The 16,559-nt window shown below is 38.7% G+C and overlaps 1 protein-coding gene across 2 annotated transcripts in view; it reads right to left on the minus strand.

The window, feature by feature from the left end:
* CACNA1S (calcium voltage-gated channel subunit alpha1 S) overlaps positions 1 to 16,559 on the minus strand; it is a 95,948-nt gene that overhangs the window by 75,315 nt on the left and 4,074 nt on the right. For both annotated transcript variants that reach the window (XM_081946674.1, XM_081946673.1), the window contains exons 2-6: positions 11,805 to 11,910; positions 4,036 to 4,175; positions 2,180 to 2,313; positions 1,272 to 1,424; positions 494 to 699 (exon numbers count right to left, since the gene is read on the minus strand). In XM_081946674.1, coding sequence (XP_081802800.1) covers positions 494 to 699; positions 1,272 to 1,424; positions 2,180 to 2,313; positions 4,036 to 4,175; positions 11,805 to 11,910 — 739 coding nt within the window. The remainder of the gene's footprint in view (positions 1 to 493; positions 700 to 1,271; positions 1,425 to 2,179; positions 2,314 to 4,035; positions 4,176 to 11,804; positions 11,911 to 16,559) is intronic.

The raw sequence follows: 16,559 nt of genomic DNA on the forward strand, positions 1-16,559 counted from the left end.
GAACTGGTTCTATCTTTTTTTTACTACTGCGCATGTGCGCATAGTGCACATCAAGCATGCACATGCTGCGCATCCCTAAGCAAACAAGCAGTAACAGAAGCCAGAACCCACCCCTGGGGAGGGGGTCATTTACTTCTCAAACTGAAGATGCAAAGTACAGGGTTATCCAATAACCTCATCCCACAGCTTCATATTCAATGATTAGAATAGAATAGAATAGAATAGAATAGAATAGAATAGAATAGAATAGAATAGAATAGAATAGAATAGAATAGAATAGAATAGAATAGAATAGAATAGAATAGAATAGAATAGAATAGAATAACAGAGTTGGAAGAGACCTTGCTTAGGCAGGATACCCTACACCACTTCAGACAAATGGTTATCTGATCTCTTCTTTAAAACTCCCAGTGTTGGAGCATTTACAACTTCTGGAGGCAATCTGCAACATGATCAATCTGGCCTAGACAAATATTATTCATGCTCAGCCTACCCAGTAAAGAACTTCAGTCCACCCTTCCATGGAGATACATTGGAAGACAGTCAACATAGAAAACCCAAAGTTATCAAAGTGTGTGATGCCATGGTTGGGCCCTGCCCATGGGCCCCTGCACACAGATCCAGGAATAATGCAGGGGCGTCCATGGCCTGAGGTAGAACACGGAGCTGGCTTTACATGTTCCACGGTGGCCAAGATATCTGAGGAAGGAAACAGAAAAGCAAATATAAGACTCTATGAAGAATGGCTCATTCCTCTTTGTATCCATACATCTCAATATGTGTTTAGTCTCTAGTTCTAACTGAAACTGAGTTTCAGAGGTAGTAATTTCACACTTATCTTCATGCAGAGATACTTATTTATTTATTTATTTATTTATTTACTGCGCTTCTAGACCGCCCCCTCTCCCAAAAGGGACTCGGGGCGGTGTACAGTCCATACAAGAAATACATCATAATATAATTAAATAGCTGAACAATTAAAATTATTAAATAGGTAGATAGTTAAATATGGAGGAGGTTAAAAAGAAAGTTAAAAGGAACTGTACAGCTGAGTAAAGTATATATAAATATAATTTTAAAACCCCTAAATATATCACATAAATTAAATTTAAAAGCAATTCCCCTAGAATAACCAGTTGAAAATATGTCTACCAGGAGGTAACAGTTATAATTATGCCAGGCCTGCTAATCGGAACCAAAATCAGAGGGGTCGATCCACGTATTTATTTTATTTAATTTATTATGATTACATTAAGCAGCACATTCCATACCTGTCCCATTGTAATAGCAGGTCTTGTGCATTTTGCCCTTGAAGAGATCCTGGCCCATTATGGCATAGATAATAAGCATGAAAACGACAAGTACAGTAATATGGAATAGTGGCAACATGGCCTTGATAATGGAGTTCAGTACTACTTGCAGACCTAAAGGAAGGAAGAGAACAGGTTGTTACAGTTACTATCGTATTTTGTTATATGACCCCACTGATAACTTTAAATGTTATGCCTTGCAACATGCTCTGTGGTAACTAATACAAGATGATATGCTAAAACTCATAGCAACAGATACAACAGATCTATTGCTGTTCTCTTCTGAAAACATCTTAAACCAGTTTTCATCCACTATGTTTCTGGAGTTGAGCTCCCATCTTTCACACTCATTGAAATAAATTGAAATAGAACATCTTGAAGTCAGTATGTTCTCCAAAATTTAACATATTTCAATTCTAGTGTAAGGTAATATTGTCCAATCCTGGCCATCATTATGCAATCTTATGTGATGAATAAGATGCCACTTGATTATTGGTTTCTTCCTCTCCTTGCCAACTCTTAAAACTACTGAACACAGGCTCTCAGAGATAGGTGCAAATAAATTCAATCAATATTTCAGAGTCTCACAAGAACTTTTCAACAGCTAATTCTCATTTTGGGCTGCAAGACTGGACTTTTATTGAATATAGCAGTACATGAATGTAATAAGAAAATAGCACAGTTCACTATCTCCTTTGGGCTACATTTATTGGCCTCCTAATTTCCAGAAATAAATTCAAGTGACAACGTATTTATATTAATATATTATTTCTCAGTTGACCTATGGGTGAAATGACTCACGGGAATTGTATCCTTTCATTGTTTTAGCTTCCTACTCATTTATCAAATACCAAGGACATTTTACTCACTTGGTATCCCTGACACCAGGCGTAATGGCCGCAGGACTCGAAATGCCCTCAGAGCTTTGACGTCAAAACCACCTTGCCCACTAAGGAGCGCGTTCTCCATCAAACTGATTCTCTCCAAGATCACTGTGAAGGCCCTTCAGAAGAAATGGAGAGTGAAAAGCTACAAGGTGGGAATAACGTAGAAGTCACCAGAGGAAGCTAAAATATTAAAAGTTGGGCTATATGGATGAAAACACTTTCCTCCAGTGGAAGCAATAGAATTTTGCTTTTATCTTTTCCTTTGAAAAACTACAGCCGCTTAATGAGGTTTTTCTACATCGTGTCACAGGGGTTAGCAGATCTTGTCCAACTGAAGGTCATTTTGATGAAGTGGCAGAAATGGCTTTCATTGACACAGTAGAAAGCTGCACGGCAAAAATATATAGCTTGCTCTCTGTTTCTGTGTGGGTAACTTTAATATGTTTTCCTTTTGATGGTGACTTTATTGGAAAAAAGGTAGCTTTTTATTGTTTGCGTCCTGCGGTAAGCTAAATGACACATGCAGGAAATGACCACCTGTATCCATCTTTGTAGTGTACTGATAACAGACTGAATACAAAATGTATATACTGGATATAAGGGTGTTTTTTTTTCTTTGAGTCAGAGAAAAATGATGGTTTGGGATAATTTTATACTGCAGCAGCTCCCATCGTCAATGGATGGGGAGGGTGGCTGTTCTCCAGTGATGGCCAGAATCTCCAGATTGGGAATCATTGAGTGTGGGGGGGAAAATAAGTTCCCATAGGATTCAACTAGATTGCTCCCTTGCTCACATTCAAAGTTATCTACTAAAGCAACATGCTCTTCCTGTTTTTATGTATGTACTAGCTGATAACCTGGCATTGCCTGGGTATTTATTTATAGGGGGAAAATGTCCAGATCAAACATAATTTCTAATGTAGGATTTTCCTCCTTACCAGAGGGAACCCCCTTGTGGAGTACTGTGAAGCCGTTACCATGGCAACTTCACTGCGCTGTACAGTAGAAGCCATTTATAGCAGTACAGTAGAAGCCATTTAAGGCACAAAAGGCTGTATCTTAACAGAACACACAAGGGGTGTTAGAGGTGTCTTACCCCCACAATATTTTTTTCCAGAGATTAAGTCATCTGTGTACCAAGTTTGGTTGAAATTGCTGAAGGTGTTCCAGAGTTATGCTGGAACGAATACACACACACACACAGCGATAGATACTTTTATTACTTTACTTTATTTCATATTTCTAGACCGCCCCCACTCCCAAAAGGGACTAGATAGATAGATAGATAGACAGATAGATAGATAGATAGATAGATAGATAGATAGATAGATCTATATCTTTGATCAACACAGACACAGAAATACACACACACACACACACACATACACAAATGTATGTTGAATAATGTGGGCGTGCCTTTAAGTCAATGTTGACCCCTGGCAACTGCCTAGACAAATCCCTGCAATTTTCTTGGCAAGATATCAGAAGGAGGCTCTCCTTGAGCTCTCCTTGAGCTGAAAGAAGGAGGCTGACCCATTGTCATCTCTGTGCCTAAGGTGGGACTAAAATTCTCACTCTCCCAGTTTCTGACACTCACCAAAGTGCCTATGGATGACAATAATAAGCTATAAAGAAACAAATACTAAAAAAATCAAACCACAGACAACAACAAAAAATACTGGAATACAGTTCAGTGCAGGTATATAACAATTAAATTGTTTGTTAATAACTTACAGTGCACTATGCAAATTTTCAAAAATAAACTTCATTCAAATAATTTTACTTTACTAGGTTTTCCCTCCACCACCAAGAGACTTGAATAAAATGACTCTGTTTACCCCAAGAAGACTATTGTAAAATCCAGCACATTCCAGCCATTTCGGAGGTAAGCATCTGCATGGAATAGAAACCCATAGGCAATTATCTTTAGCATTGCCTCAATGGCAAATACTATCAGGAAGAAGTATTCTAGCTTCTCCTGCAAGATATAGAAAAAAAGAGGGGAAAGATGAACAATATTAGTAATATACGTTATAGTTTCATTTAGGTTGCTTGTATACTATGCTGCTTGAAAAACATCACCTTATTTCTCTATAAGTGGCATCAGTCATTGTATTGACCTTAAAAGACATAAGCTTGTGAGGCCTTACAAATAGAAACATAGAAAACTGACACTAGAAAAAGACCTAGTGATCCATAGCAGTGGTGAGTTCCTCTCCCTGTTACTACCGGTATGCTGCTCATGGGGCCATGCGTCCTCTTCGTGCACTGCCCCTGCGACACCCAGCTGCTTGTCGGAGCTCGGCAGGCACCGCACATTATGTGTGCGTGCGCAATTGGCTGGTTGCTTTAAAAACAAGTATGGAACGCGGGCGGGCCAAACGAGCCATTGTACCGGTACGCTGTCAGCTGCTCCCAGCTACTACCGGTATGGCCGTACAGGTCCATACTGGGCGGAACCCACCACTGGTCCATGAGACTTTTTTTTGTGGGTTTTTAATTAATTTATTTATTTTTATTTATTATGGTTCATCACAGTCAGCCAGATGTTCAGATTGGATTTGGCATTTTGTTTGCCTAACAAGTCCTTCCCAAGGACCTAGGATAGGCAGATGGGGATGCTAGATGGTGTTACAAATATTGTCGCAATTATTATCTATCTTTTTTATTTTTCATTTTAAAGTTTTATTTTATTTCCCAGTCTTTGTCAGTTGACGGATATGTGTTTATCCCAACCATGTTTAAACCCAGTTACTGATGAATGACCCACTACCTCCGTTGAAAGTTGTTTCCAAGATACCACTACTATTTCTGTGAAGTCATATGTTCTAACATTACTTTTGAACTCCTCTCCTGTTGGTTTGAGATTATGCCCACATGCTCTTCATTTTTGCTTAATATTGAAAATACTGCCTTCTAGAACTTTATTCACACCCTTACAGTTAAAGCATTCAATCCTGTCACCCCTTCCCTTCTGTTCTCCAGGCTGTACATATTCAATTCCTCCAATCTCTCCAGATATGTTTTGTCCCTCAGACCTTGCATCATTTCTGTTGCCCATTTCTGGATTCACTCAATCTTATCAGTACCTTTTTTTAAGTGAAGTCTCCAGAAACCTACAATATTCCAGATGTTCAAGTTCTTTGCTTGGGCCAGTTTATTTTCATAAGAATTTAAACCAACCCGTAATGTTACCCAGAGCACCTGTGCTATATTTATATAATGTATTAAAGTTCTGTTGCTGAAATCCTAATTCCTTGTATTTTTTTTTAATTATAGCACATGAGAACTGTTAAGATTGAATGCCGTACACTGAATATAGCTCCAGGCCCGTCTTTGGTTTCATCTGTGGATCTGTCCTTTTATAGATGCCATAGTAAGTATTGTTCTATTGCTATTACATAATGGCAAATATTTCTTTTTTTAATACATTGGAAAATGCATTACCATTTAGCTTTCTCCCATGGAAAACAATTGCAAATTCTCTTGTTTATTATTAGCAATTATTTGCAAATCAACAAAGACCATGTTTGGAAGTCACATTTGAATAAGCTGAATGTCAAGGCTTTGTATTTCTCTAATGTAGTTGCAAACAGAAGTCTTTGCTTCCATTTCAGTCATCCACACTGACAAATTTTGTTTAGTATAGTTAAGATAATTCAATGTAAGGATAAAATTGTAAAGAGCAATTAACAGAAAGTGGAAGAAAAATGTTTTAATAACCATATTGGAGAATGTTGCTTTTATATGATATGAGAACATAGCCAGGGCATCTTGTATTACCTTACAGATTAGTAGGTAGGTAGGTAGGGAGGGAGATAGATAGATAATTTAATGATCTAGCAGCTTATATAATGTGATATTAATTTACATTTACTCATACTGATATGCTCTGGTTGCATATATGTATGACGGTAATAAATATACAGCAGCAATAGCACTTAGACATATATACCGCTTCATAGTGCTTTACAGCCCTCTCTAAGTAGTAAATAGTCAGCATATTGTCTCCAACAAACTGGCTCCTCATTTTACCAAACTCGGAAGGATGGAAGGTTGAGTCAACCTTGGCCAGGCAGGATCAAACTGCCAGCAGTCAGCAGAATTAGCCTGCAATACTGCATTCTAATCACTGCACCACTATAGTGTATAGTATATCCTTACAGTTCAAATCACGACATTATGATTTTATACCAACCTTAAAGTACAGCTAAATAAAAGAACTATCCTACTGTAAACTACTTTCTGATCCAAGTTAATAGTGAATCTAGTTATGAAAAATAGGAATAGAAAATAGTAAGTACAAAACTCAGCTGACATACTGTACTAAAATTGAGTTTTTAATCAAACTCTGAGATGTAAAGACTATATAACTCATAGAACTTATTTCTGTGACAGAAGAAAAGGCCCCCAGGAGTTGCAAAATGGCAGTTTTGGTGGCACATTGTTCTGTATAAACGATTAAGTTCTAAAAAGGTGTATTTATCTGAGCTGTTTAAGGCTAGGATATCTGGACTGCAGGAGTCAACTCTAGACAACCATTAGATAAAACACAGAGACGAAAAACTCTACTCCCCCAAAGCAGTAATCTAATTTCACATACCTATTATGAGAAACCTCCCTAAAACATTTCTGACAATTGATTCTGCCCAATCTGCTCACTATACTACTATCCCCTGCACATCTGGAGCTGAGAATATTAATTTTAAAAAGGATCTTCTAGATTCCTCCAAATTTACTATCTCCATATTAAACATTCCAAAACGGTGTTCCCCACCCCCCAAAGAAGTTGTAGAAAATCAGAAAAAGTAGACACAACATGCTTGAGAGGAAATCAAATGTGTTTTTGCATTTTTTGTAGGGAAACCAATGGACTCCAGTGCCTATTCAATCATAGGGTAAGAAGGGACCTTGGAGGTCTTTTAGTCCAACCTGTGACCAAGGGAGGTGTCCTCAGAGCGTCTTGGACAAATGATCACCTAATCTTTTCTAGAAAACCTCCAGCAATGGTTCCCTGCTTAATCTTTGTCACTGTCGGGAAATTCCTCCTTATTTCCAAGTTGGCTCTCCCTCTGACGAACTTCCATCCATTGCTTCTTCTCCTGCCCTCAGGTGATAGGGAAAATAAAGGGTTGCCCTCTTCCCTGGGGCAACCCTTCAAGTATTGGAAAACTGCTATCATGTCGCCTCTCAGTCTTCTCTTCCTTAACATAAGCATACCTAGTTCCTTTAGCTGTTCTTAAATAGAATTTAGTGTCCAGATTTCTTGTCATTTTTGTTGCTCTTCTCTGCACTTTTCTTAAGGTCTCAACATCTTTGTTTGTTTTTTAAGTATTGAGTCAATGTGGATTTCTGGCAGAAGTTGTGATATGGAAGATGTCACCCAGTGGTGGGTTCCAGATCCCATTGCAACCGGTACGGTGCAACGGGGCCGGGCGTCCACCACATGCATGCACGCAACAGTGCGCACATTCATACTTACTGCCCACAATGCTCAGCGACGCTCCAGCTGCTTGGCGGAGCGTCGCGCAGGCGCTGTATGCTCCGTGGGTATGCACATAAGCCCCGATCGGCTCTAATACAGATAAGGAGGGCAGGCGGGCGGGTGGGCCCTCCTGAGCACCGTACCAGAGCGGTACCTGGTGCTCCCAGCATGCACTGGTACATCTGTACCGGGGCATACCAGTCATATCTCCCCAATGATGTCACCCAGGGAAAGAGTAGCTGGCCAACTTGAAAACAAGTCCATTTTCAACCCCTCAGTGCTGCAGGTGACTCTCAGCTTCTTACAGCTGCAATTCCCAATCAATCCACACACACACACATCCCACACACACACACCCCACACACACTTAGGATATCCAGGGCCTTTTTCAGGGTTAGGCAAGTTTTAGCTTGAAATTGAAGCTGACACTGATGAGTAACATGAAGGTGACAGGGTTATCTTTCCCGATTACATCTACCTGTCTCACTAGATCCAGAAGAGAGGGCATGGATTCCATCAACTAGTGAGGTACATTTGGTGGGTCCTAGGCAGCTGGCTTTTTCTGCTGTTGCACCTGTTATGGAATATCTTTCCCCCTTGAAGTCAGGTTGGTTTCATCACTTTTGATATTCTGAAGGCGTCTCAAGGTCTGGTTGTGCCATCAGCCCTAGAGACTCCAGGTGAATTATTGAGGTGGCTCTGTTATTATTGACGATCGTTTGCCCAGCATTTCCTCTATTTAGTTTCCTTTTAATAGCTAGCAATGTTTTTAATGATAATAATACAAAAAGTGGTTTCTGTGTAGCATTCACTAATTAACTAGCTTTGTTGTACTCTGCCTGAAGTCACTTGTTTTGGGTGGCTGCATACATTTGACAATAAATATAAACAAATAAAAAGGTTAGTGAACTAATTCCGGGGAGTGGGGGGGATATCTACTAAAACAGTCAATTATACAGGAGTTTTGACTACCCCACAGTTTGAATTAATAGAAGGGCCGAGAAGATGCTTGTCGTATCTAATCATCTCCTGAGTGACTGTTATCAGAATTTTAACAAAGAAGAAAGTAGACCCAATCTGGCAATAATGAGGGAGACTTAAGGATGAGACTGTGGTCTCCTCCCCCCACCTCTCTGCTATTTCCTCTTCCAAGTAAGGAGGGCTTTTTTCTAGTTTGTGATGGCTTCTTAGCTGCTAGACCCTCTGAATCAGCATTTCCAGGAACTCCATGAAGCCTAGTTTGGCTTTCTCAGCTGAATCGGTGGACAGGTTTTAAATAGGCCCCCTGTGCCTTTAAATAGCTTGCATAGCATTGCTGGTCAGTGGTGCACACTCTACTCATCCCTTTCTTATTGCAATGTTTCTAAAAAATTGAGAGGCTGCCACCAGATGCACATATCTTTTCTTCCTAAAAAGTGCCAAGTCCTCATAGCGCTTAGTTATAAGCAATGGATTAACAGACCATAAACCAGGCAATTATGGTACTGAGTTGCAGTTCTGGTTTAATATGGTTTATGTCACTATGTTTACTTTCTTTTCTTCTTTTCTTTGAGATGAAGGTGATGATGGAATATCATCAATTGTTCCCATCTAATGTTTTATTGTAATAAATCTTCCATTATCTTTCCATTTCAATGTGTCAATATAACAGCCTGAATTTGGATCCTTACATACTTTCTACCCTACTGTTTTTCAATTGCATCCTTCCTTATATCCATTCCAAATATTTTGGCTGCTCTATTATAATATTGTAATACAAGTCTTCCAGAGTTCTGTCGCAATAGATATATGCTGATATCTGAAGCAAAACTTATAATAGCCGGCCCTGTGAATACACCTTGTATAGATTAGTGTACAGATTAGATTAGAAGGTTGTGCAAATATCTACAGACCCCTCACATCCTGGACATAACTTGTTTCAATTTCTACCCTCAAAATGACACTATAGGGTACTGCGCACCAGAACAACTAGACACAAGGACAGTTTTTTTCCTAAATGCCATCACTCTGCTAAAGAACTAATTCCCACAACACTGTCAAACTATTTACTAAGACTGTATTACTATTATTCTTCTCATCCTTCCTATTACCTATCTATCTCCTCCCACTTACGACTATAACCATGTTGCTTGTATTTTTGCAATTTATATTGTTCTGTTTGTTTACTAGTATGATTTGATTGCTATTAGTAACCTATGACTATCACTAAGTGTTGTATCTTATGATTCTTGATGAATTTATTTTTTTCTTTTTTCTTTTGTTTCCTTTTATGTACACTGAGAGCATATGCACCAAAGACAAATTCCTTGTGTGTCCAATCACACTTGGCCAATGAAGAATTCTATTCTATTCTATTTTATTCTATTCTATTCTATTGGGAGGGGGTGATCCAAGGGAGAAACATATGGAGATAATTCTAGACATGCTCTGTGCATCTTTTTACTGCCTCAAAATCACGATTGCCATATGAACAAGAGTCCACCTCAAATATATGAAAGCATCATCCTTCCATGCAAAGACAGTATTCGGTACAGCACAGAAGATTACACCCAACTTCACAATTTTAACAAAAAAGATAATGGTAAAGGTTCCCCTCACACATATGTGCTAGTTGTTCCCAACTCTAGGGGGCAGTGCTCATCTCTGTTTCAAAGCCGAACAGCCAGCACTGTCCGAAGAGATCTCCGTGATCATGTGGCTGGCATGACTAAATGCCGAAGGCTCACAGGCTGTTACCTTCCCACCAAAGGTGGTTCCCATTTTTTCTACTTGCATTTTTACATGCTTTCAAACTGCTAGGTTGGCAGAAGCTGGGACAAGTAACGGAGCTCACTTCATTATGCGGCGCTAGGGATTTGAACTGCCGACCTTTCTGATCAACAAGCTCAGTGTCTTAGCCACTGAGCCACAGCGTCCCTCTAATAAAATAAATAAAATAAAGGCTTATTTTAATGCTAAGGACAGTGAGAGATATGTAGTTTTCAGCATGAGAAGCCAAATGCAAGACTCCCTTTCATTAAATCCCACAAATTAAATCTCTCCATCTGGTAGAATTCAACCAGGTTTCTCTTTTTCAATCTACATTTACAGGTAACTGCCCCCTCTGTATATACCTAGGAAAAATGTTATTTCTATACCGAGTAGGAAAGATTAGAAGATAAGCAAGGGTGGGGTGGGGGGGAAATCTACACAACACATTTCCAAATGAAAAACAATAGCTATTTTGCAATTCAAAAAAAAGTATGCAAGCAGCTATATAAAGCATCTGCACACCTCCTCCCAAATGCTAGTGAACAAAGGAAGGATGGAACACTACTGCAGATAGTAAAATCACCTCCAAAGCTATAAAAGAATAAATCCCATGGATCTTTGGCAAGTCATTTTGTATCTAGATAGTTTACTCCTATCCTAAGTAAAAAAAAAAAAAGGGGGGGGAGGTTCCCTCTCTTTTACAAATTTGCACACAACTACACAAACTCTTACATTTTCTGAAACCAGAGGTGGTATTCAGTCAATTTGGACTGGTACACCCGAACTGGTAGAGGAAATCACCCACCCACCCCGGCTCTATGCCATCCTATTTAGGCACGTTTTTGATGCTGGGTGCATGTGGGGAAGGCACGCACATGAGCAAGGCACATGCGCGGAAAACCAAGCGCATACATGGAAGGGGTGCCTGCGTCTGCAAAGCTGGCACGCATATGCGAAGTGGATGGGTGCACCCTGGGCAAACCGGTGGTAACAAAATGTGAAACCCACCGTTGTCTGAAACCAATATCCCTAGTTATTATGAAACATTAGAGAATTAACACAACAATTCTTTAGAAAGCCCCCAAGCTTTCCTTCATTTTTACAGATATACAGTTCAAACATCAGGATTTAAACCTGTTTCCTTCTCTGCTAGTGAAAAGAAAATACCATTCTATTTTGCCCTGCTCCAAAGAAATACAGTAGTCTATTCTTCAACACACTTTAAGCAGTTTTTTTCAACCTTAGCAAATTTAAGATGTGTGGACTTCAACTCCCAGAATTCCTCAGCTAGCATGCTCTGTATAGGTTAGACTGTATAGGTTAACAGTGGTTCAAAAAAAAAGGTGAATAAAAGAAATTGGAGTGACTTACCAGTCTGGAATTCATTTTGTTGGTATCATCTTCAGGCATGGGCAGATAGATAGCCAGTGCAATACAGTTGGCAAAGATAGTTAATAGGATGATGATTTCAAAGGGCCTAAAGATGCTTGTTAAGGAACATTGGGTTAGATTGTATAGTTTGTGGCAAAGACTGTAATAATAGGAATAACAGTAAATAATAGAAACAGTAATGATACGTTAGTCCGTCTGTCTACATCCTACTGCAGTGATGGCGAACCTATGACACGCGTGCCACAAGTCACTTCCGGTTTGCTTGGAGGGTGGTTTTAAGCGCTCCGAAGGCTTCAGGGAAGTCTCCGGACGGTCCCTGAAGCCTCCAGAGGGCCTCCGGGGGGGCGGGGGAGGCTCTTTTCGCCCTCCCCAGGCTCCTATAAAGCCTCTGGAGCCTGGGGAGGGCGAAAAAAGCATGTAAAAATGGGGGGGTCGCGCGTTGTGCGCGCATGCGCACTGGGGGGTCGCATGTTGCATTATGGGTGCGGCACGCCCGCACACGACCCCCCTGCGCTCCCCCCACTTATGGCACACGAGCCAAAAAAGGTTCGCCATCGCTGTCCTACTGCTTACCACTAAGGTGACCAACCGTCCTCCTTTAGGGAGGACAGTCCTTCTTTTGTAAGTTCTGTCCTCCCTCGAAAAGTGTCCTCCTACATGTCCTCCTTTTTGATATTTGAAGGCTAATCTGTTGCGCGTTATGTGACGTATTTTATTAAACAGTTTTTAATGGTGTTTTTTTTACTTCATCGCAAGTATATTGAACAGATATTGAATCTTGTGTTGAATTTTTATCTAAAGAAATGCTAGACATTAAAATAGATGACAATTGTCTCTTTGAAGAAATTAGAAGACTGAATGTATATTTAAATTCTGAAAAATTAATACAATGGGAAAATCAACATGTTGAAATTGATAAAAGATGGGTGGATATTTTCAGTCATTTCAAAAATGAACATATTCCATGTGAACATTTATTTATACTTGTTCAATTTACGTTGTGCTGCCCTGGAACTAATGCAGCAGTTGAAAGAGTTTTTTTCAATTGCCAATGATTTTTGGACAAGTGAGAAATCGAGATTGAATGTTGATACTCTAGCTGCAGCACTTGCCGTAAAATTCAATATGGATATTTCTTGTTCAGATATTTCCAATATATTCTTAGAAGATGATATATTGACAAAAAATATTAATTCAATGGAAAAGTACTCATTTAAATAATAATTAACAGGCATGTAAGCATAATTACAATATAAAATGTTGCAAATGTTTTTATTATGCATATGTCATATTTTAGTGTATTATTGTTGCAATGAATGAAATATTTCTTTTATTTACGATATATTTTTTCCAATTTATTTGTCCTCCTTTTCATTGTAAAAAAGTTGGTCACCTTATTACCACTTAAGTCAGCCATTCTTGCTGAGGATTCTGGGAACTGTACTTCCAATATTTGGATGAAAGAATGGGTTCAAAAGTCTACTCTGGCATGCATGTTAGACTATAACTATGTTGGTTGATAACAAACACTAATTAATGAGGATTTGTAGACTGCAAAAAGACACACGCAGAAAACAGTAACTCCGTGTAGTCCTCGACTTACAACAGTTCATTTAGTGACTATTCAAAGTCCCTGAAAAAAGTGACTTATGACCATTTTTCACACTTATGACCTTTCCAGCATCCAGATGGTCATGTGATTTACATTCAGAGGCTTGGCAACTGACTCACGTTTATGACAGTTGCAATGTCCCAGAGTCATGTGATCTCCTTTTGCGACCTTCTGACAAGCAAACTCAATCGGGAAGCCAGATTCACTTAACAACTGTATGACTAATGTAAGAACTGCAGGGATTCACTTAACAAATGAGGCAAGAAAAGTTGTAAAATGGAGCAAACTCACTTAGCAAATTTCTCACTTAGCAACATAAATTTTGGGCTCAATTATGGTCGTAAGCTATATAACAGTATACTCTGTTGAATTCTATTGCATAAAACTCTTCCCTTTTTCCATATTTAGGTAAAAAATAAAGACTAACTTGAATTGAACGCAACTGCTGGTGACTTCACGGACACAACCATATAGTTTCCTTGGCAACCATCCATAAGTCAGTTGCCACTGATTTCTCCCAGCATGTTTTGGGAACTTCCCACTGTAGTCTACAGCTGGGAGATTTTTAGTGGTTCCCCCATCCAAATTATAATCCCGTTTTACCCTGTTTAGCTTTGCAAGGGATTATTCAATTAAGAGCTAAGGCACTTAATTGGCTTTTGTTTTAAACTATCTTTAAATTAAATTATACGTAATTTATTGTGAAAATGATACTGTGGAAAGAGTGTCCTAGTTAGCACTCAGAGGTGTGATGATCCTTGGCTACACTAGAACCCAACACACTTTATTCTGGCAACATTCGGAAAGGTTACTTTCCTGGCTGGAGCAAAAGCATCTCTAATCTATGATAAAACATTTTCTGACTGTGACATAGTTTATTAGCTGCAGGCGTGTGAGGGTCTTTGAGATACATATAATGTAATTTGATGCAAAAGGCTTCCTTTAATTCTCTCTTACTCTCATACACATTTCACTCTCCCCTTTTTTGCTTGTCATGAGAGAACTCTTGGCTTTAGGAATGATAAATGTGATTTCTCTCCACAACAAAGAGGTTAAAAACCAGGGGTGAAATTCAGCATGTTCTGACAGGTTCTGGAAAACCAGTAGCGGAAATTTCTAATAGTTTGGAGAACTGGCAAATACCACCTCTGGCTGGTCCCAGAGTGGGGTGGGAATGGAGATTTTGCAATATCCTTCCCCTGCCATACCCACCAAGCCATGCCACACCCACCAAGCCATGCCACACCCACCAAGCCATGCCCACAGAACTGGTAGTAAAAAAAAAAGTATTTTACCACTGTTAAAAACTCATTACTACCCCAGAGACTCAACATGATGCACAGACTGGGTATATAATAACATAAGTACACATGGTAAATAGTGAGACGAATCCAACCATAAATGAAATGGTGACTGATAGGGCTTCAGTGCATTCTCAAATGTGAGTCTAAATTTTCTTAATAAAGTAGCTGTTGTCACATTTATAATATGTGGTGGTTGATTTCCACCAACGTTCTTACTATGACCCCAAACAATCTCAGCCAGCAAGGTTACGACTGATAGATTCATAGTTAAGCATCAGATTGCGACTAGATAAAAATGATGTTAAAAACATGAAATGAGATAGTAAATAAGCATTTTTCCCCTCACAACCCTTCCATTTAAAATGACTCTACATAGCTGCTTTTCGATATAGAAGAAAAGATTTCACTATTTAATTCTAGGTAGCTCTCAGAGTCATTTAGCTTTTTGTACCTATGAAGAAAGAAAAGAGACATTCTGAGAAACTAAGATATAGCAGCTTGTGGTATTGCCATGCAGGCAACTAATATCCAAGAGAAATGTCAAAAATCACTCAGAAACAGAAACTATGACCAACTAATTTGGTTTCAGAATGCCAAGTAGCTATTATTTAAAAGTTAAACTCTCCTTTTTTCTACAATTGAGAAATAATAAAGCAAAAGAACTTCAATGTATATGCTTACAGAGACAGAGATATATAGTAGTCCTCGACTTACAACCAGAATGGAGCCCAAAATTTCTCTTGTTGAGTGAGACCTTTGTTAAGTGAGTTTTGCCCCATTTTACAACTTTGTTGCCACAGTTGTTAAGTGAATCACTGTAGTTGATAAATTAGTAATCCATTGTTAAGTCAATCTGGTTTTCTCATTAACTTTGTTTGTTAGAAGGTAACAAATGGTGATAATATGACCTTGGGAGACAGCAATGGTCCTAAATATGAACTAGGTGCCAAACATCTGAATCTTGATCAAATGATTATGGGGATCTGCAAAGGTCGTAACTGAAAAACTTTTTACTTTAAGTAATATGAAATATTATATTTTCCTCAATATGAAATATTATGCTTCGATAACAAAAGATCCTGAGAAAGAATAAGCAGCTAACCTTTCAAGGATAAGAAAATAATTTATGTCCGAGGAAATCCTGAAAATGCTGATTAAATAAAACACAAACAATGGCAAGGAAAGGAATTGATTGACGAAAAAAATAAGAAAGGAATAAGAATGGAATAAGCATTAGAAGGACATTGCCACAAATGGATGAATAGCTCAACATATAGAACATAAATTATTGTTCTGGTCTCAGATTTTCTGATTTATTCTTACCAAGTTCAACACCATAAACTGGACTTTAGAGAAACAAGGAAAGTCAAACAAAAATTGAAAATACTAAGGTGAGAAATAGCATTTGCATTAGCCCGGGAAGAAGCAATTGTTCAATTACACAAGAAATAAATAGTTTGTAAGAAGAAACCTTATGAAATGTGAACACTAAAATTATTGCCATACTGTATGTAATATATATTTTCAATTTAAAAGTACTCAGTCTATAAATTGGAGTCGCACTCCAAAAATTCATACCATCAGGGACCAAAAGCAAAGGAATTGGGGTGTAACTCCCTTAAAAAGAGGCAATATTGTACTCACTGAATGAGCTCTAAGATTAGATTCTACATTCAGTGCAAACTGATTGCTTGCATGAAGAATGAAGACTAGGCACTATATCCATATGGCTAAATTAGGAGAAGAGATGTGTTAAGAGTAATTAGTAAAATGATGGACAGTGAAAGCACCAAGCAGCTGTAATAAAGAGAGAAACGG

The sequence above is a fragment of the Natrix helvetica genome (assembly GCF_964273705.1).
Source record: "Natrix helvetica genome assembly, chromosome: 3".
Taxonomy (NCBI): Eukaryota; Metazoa; Chordata; class Lepidosauria; order Squamata; family Natricidae; genus Natrix; species Natrix helvetica.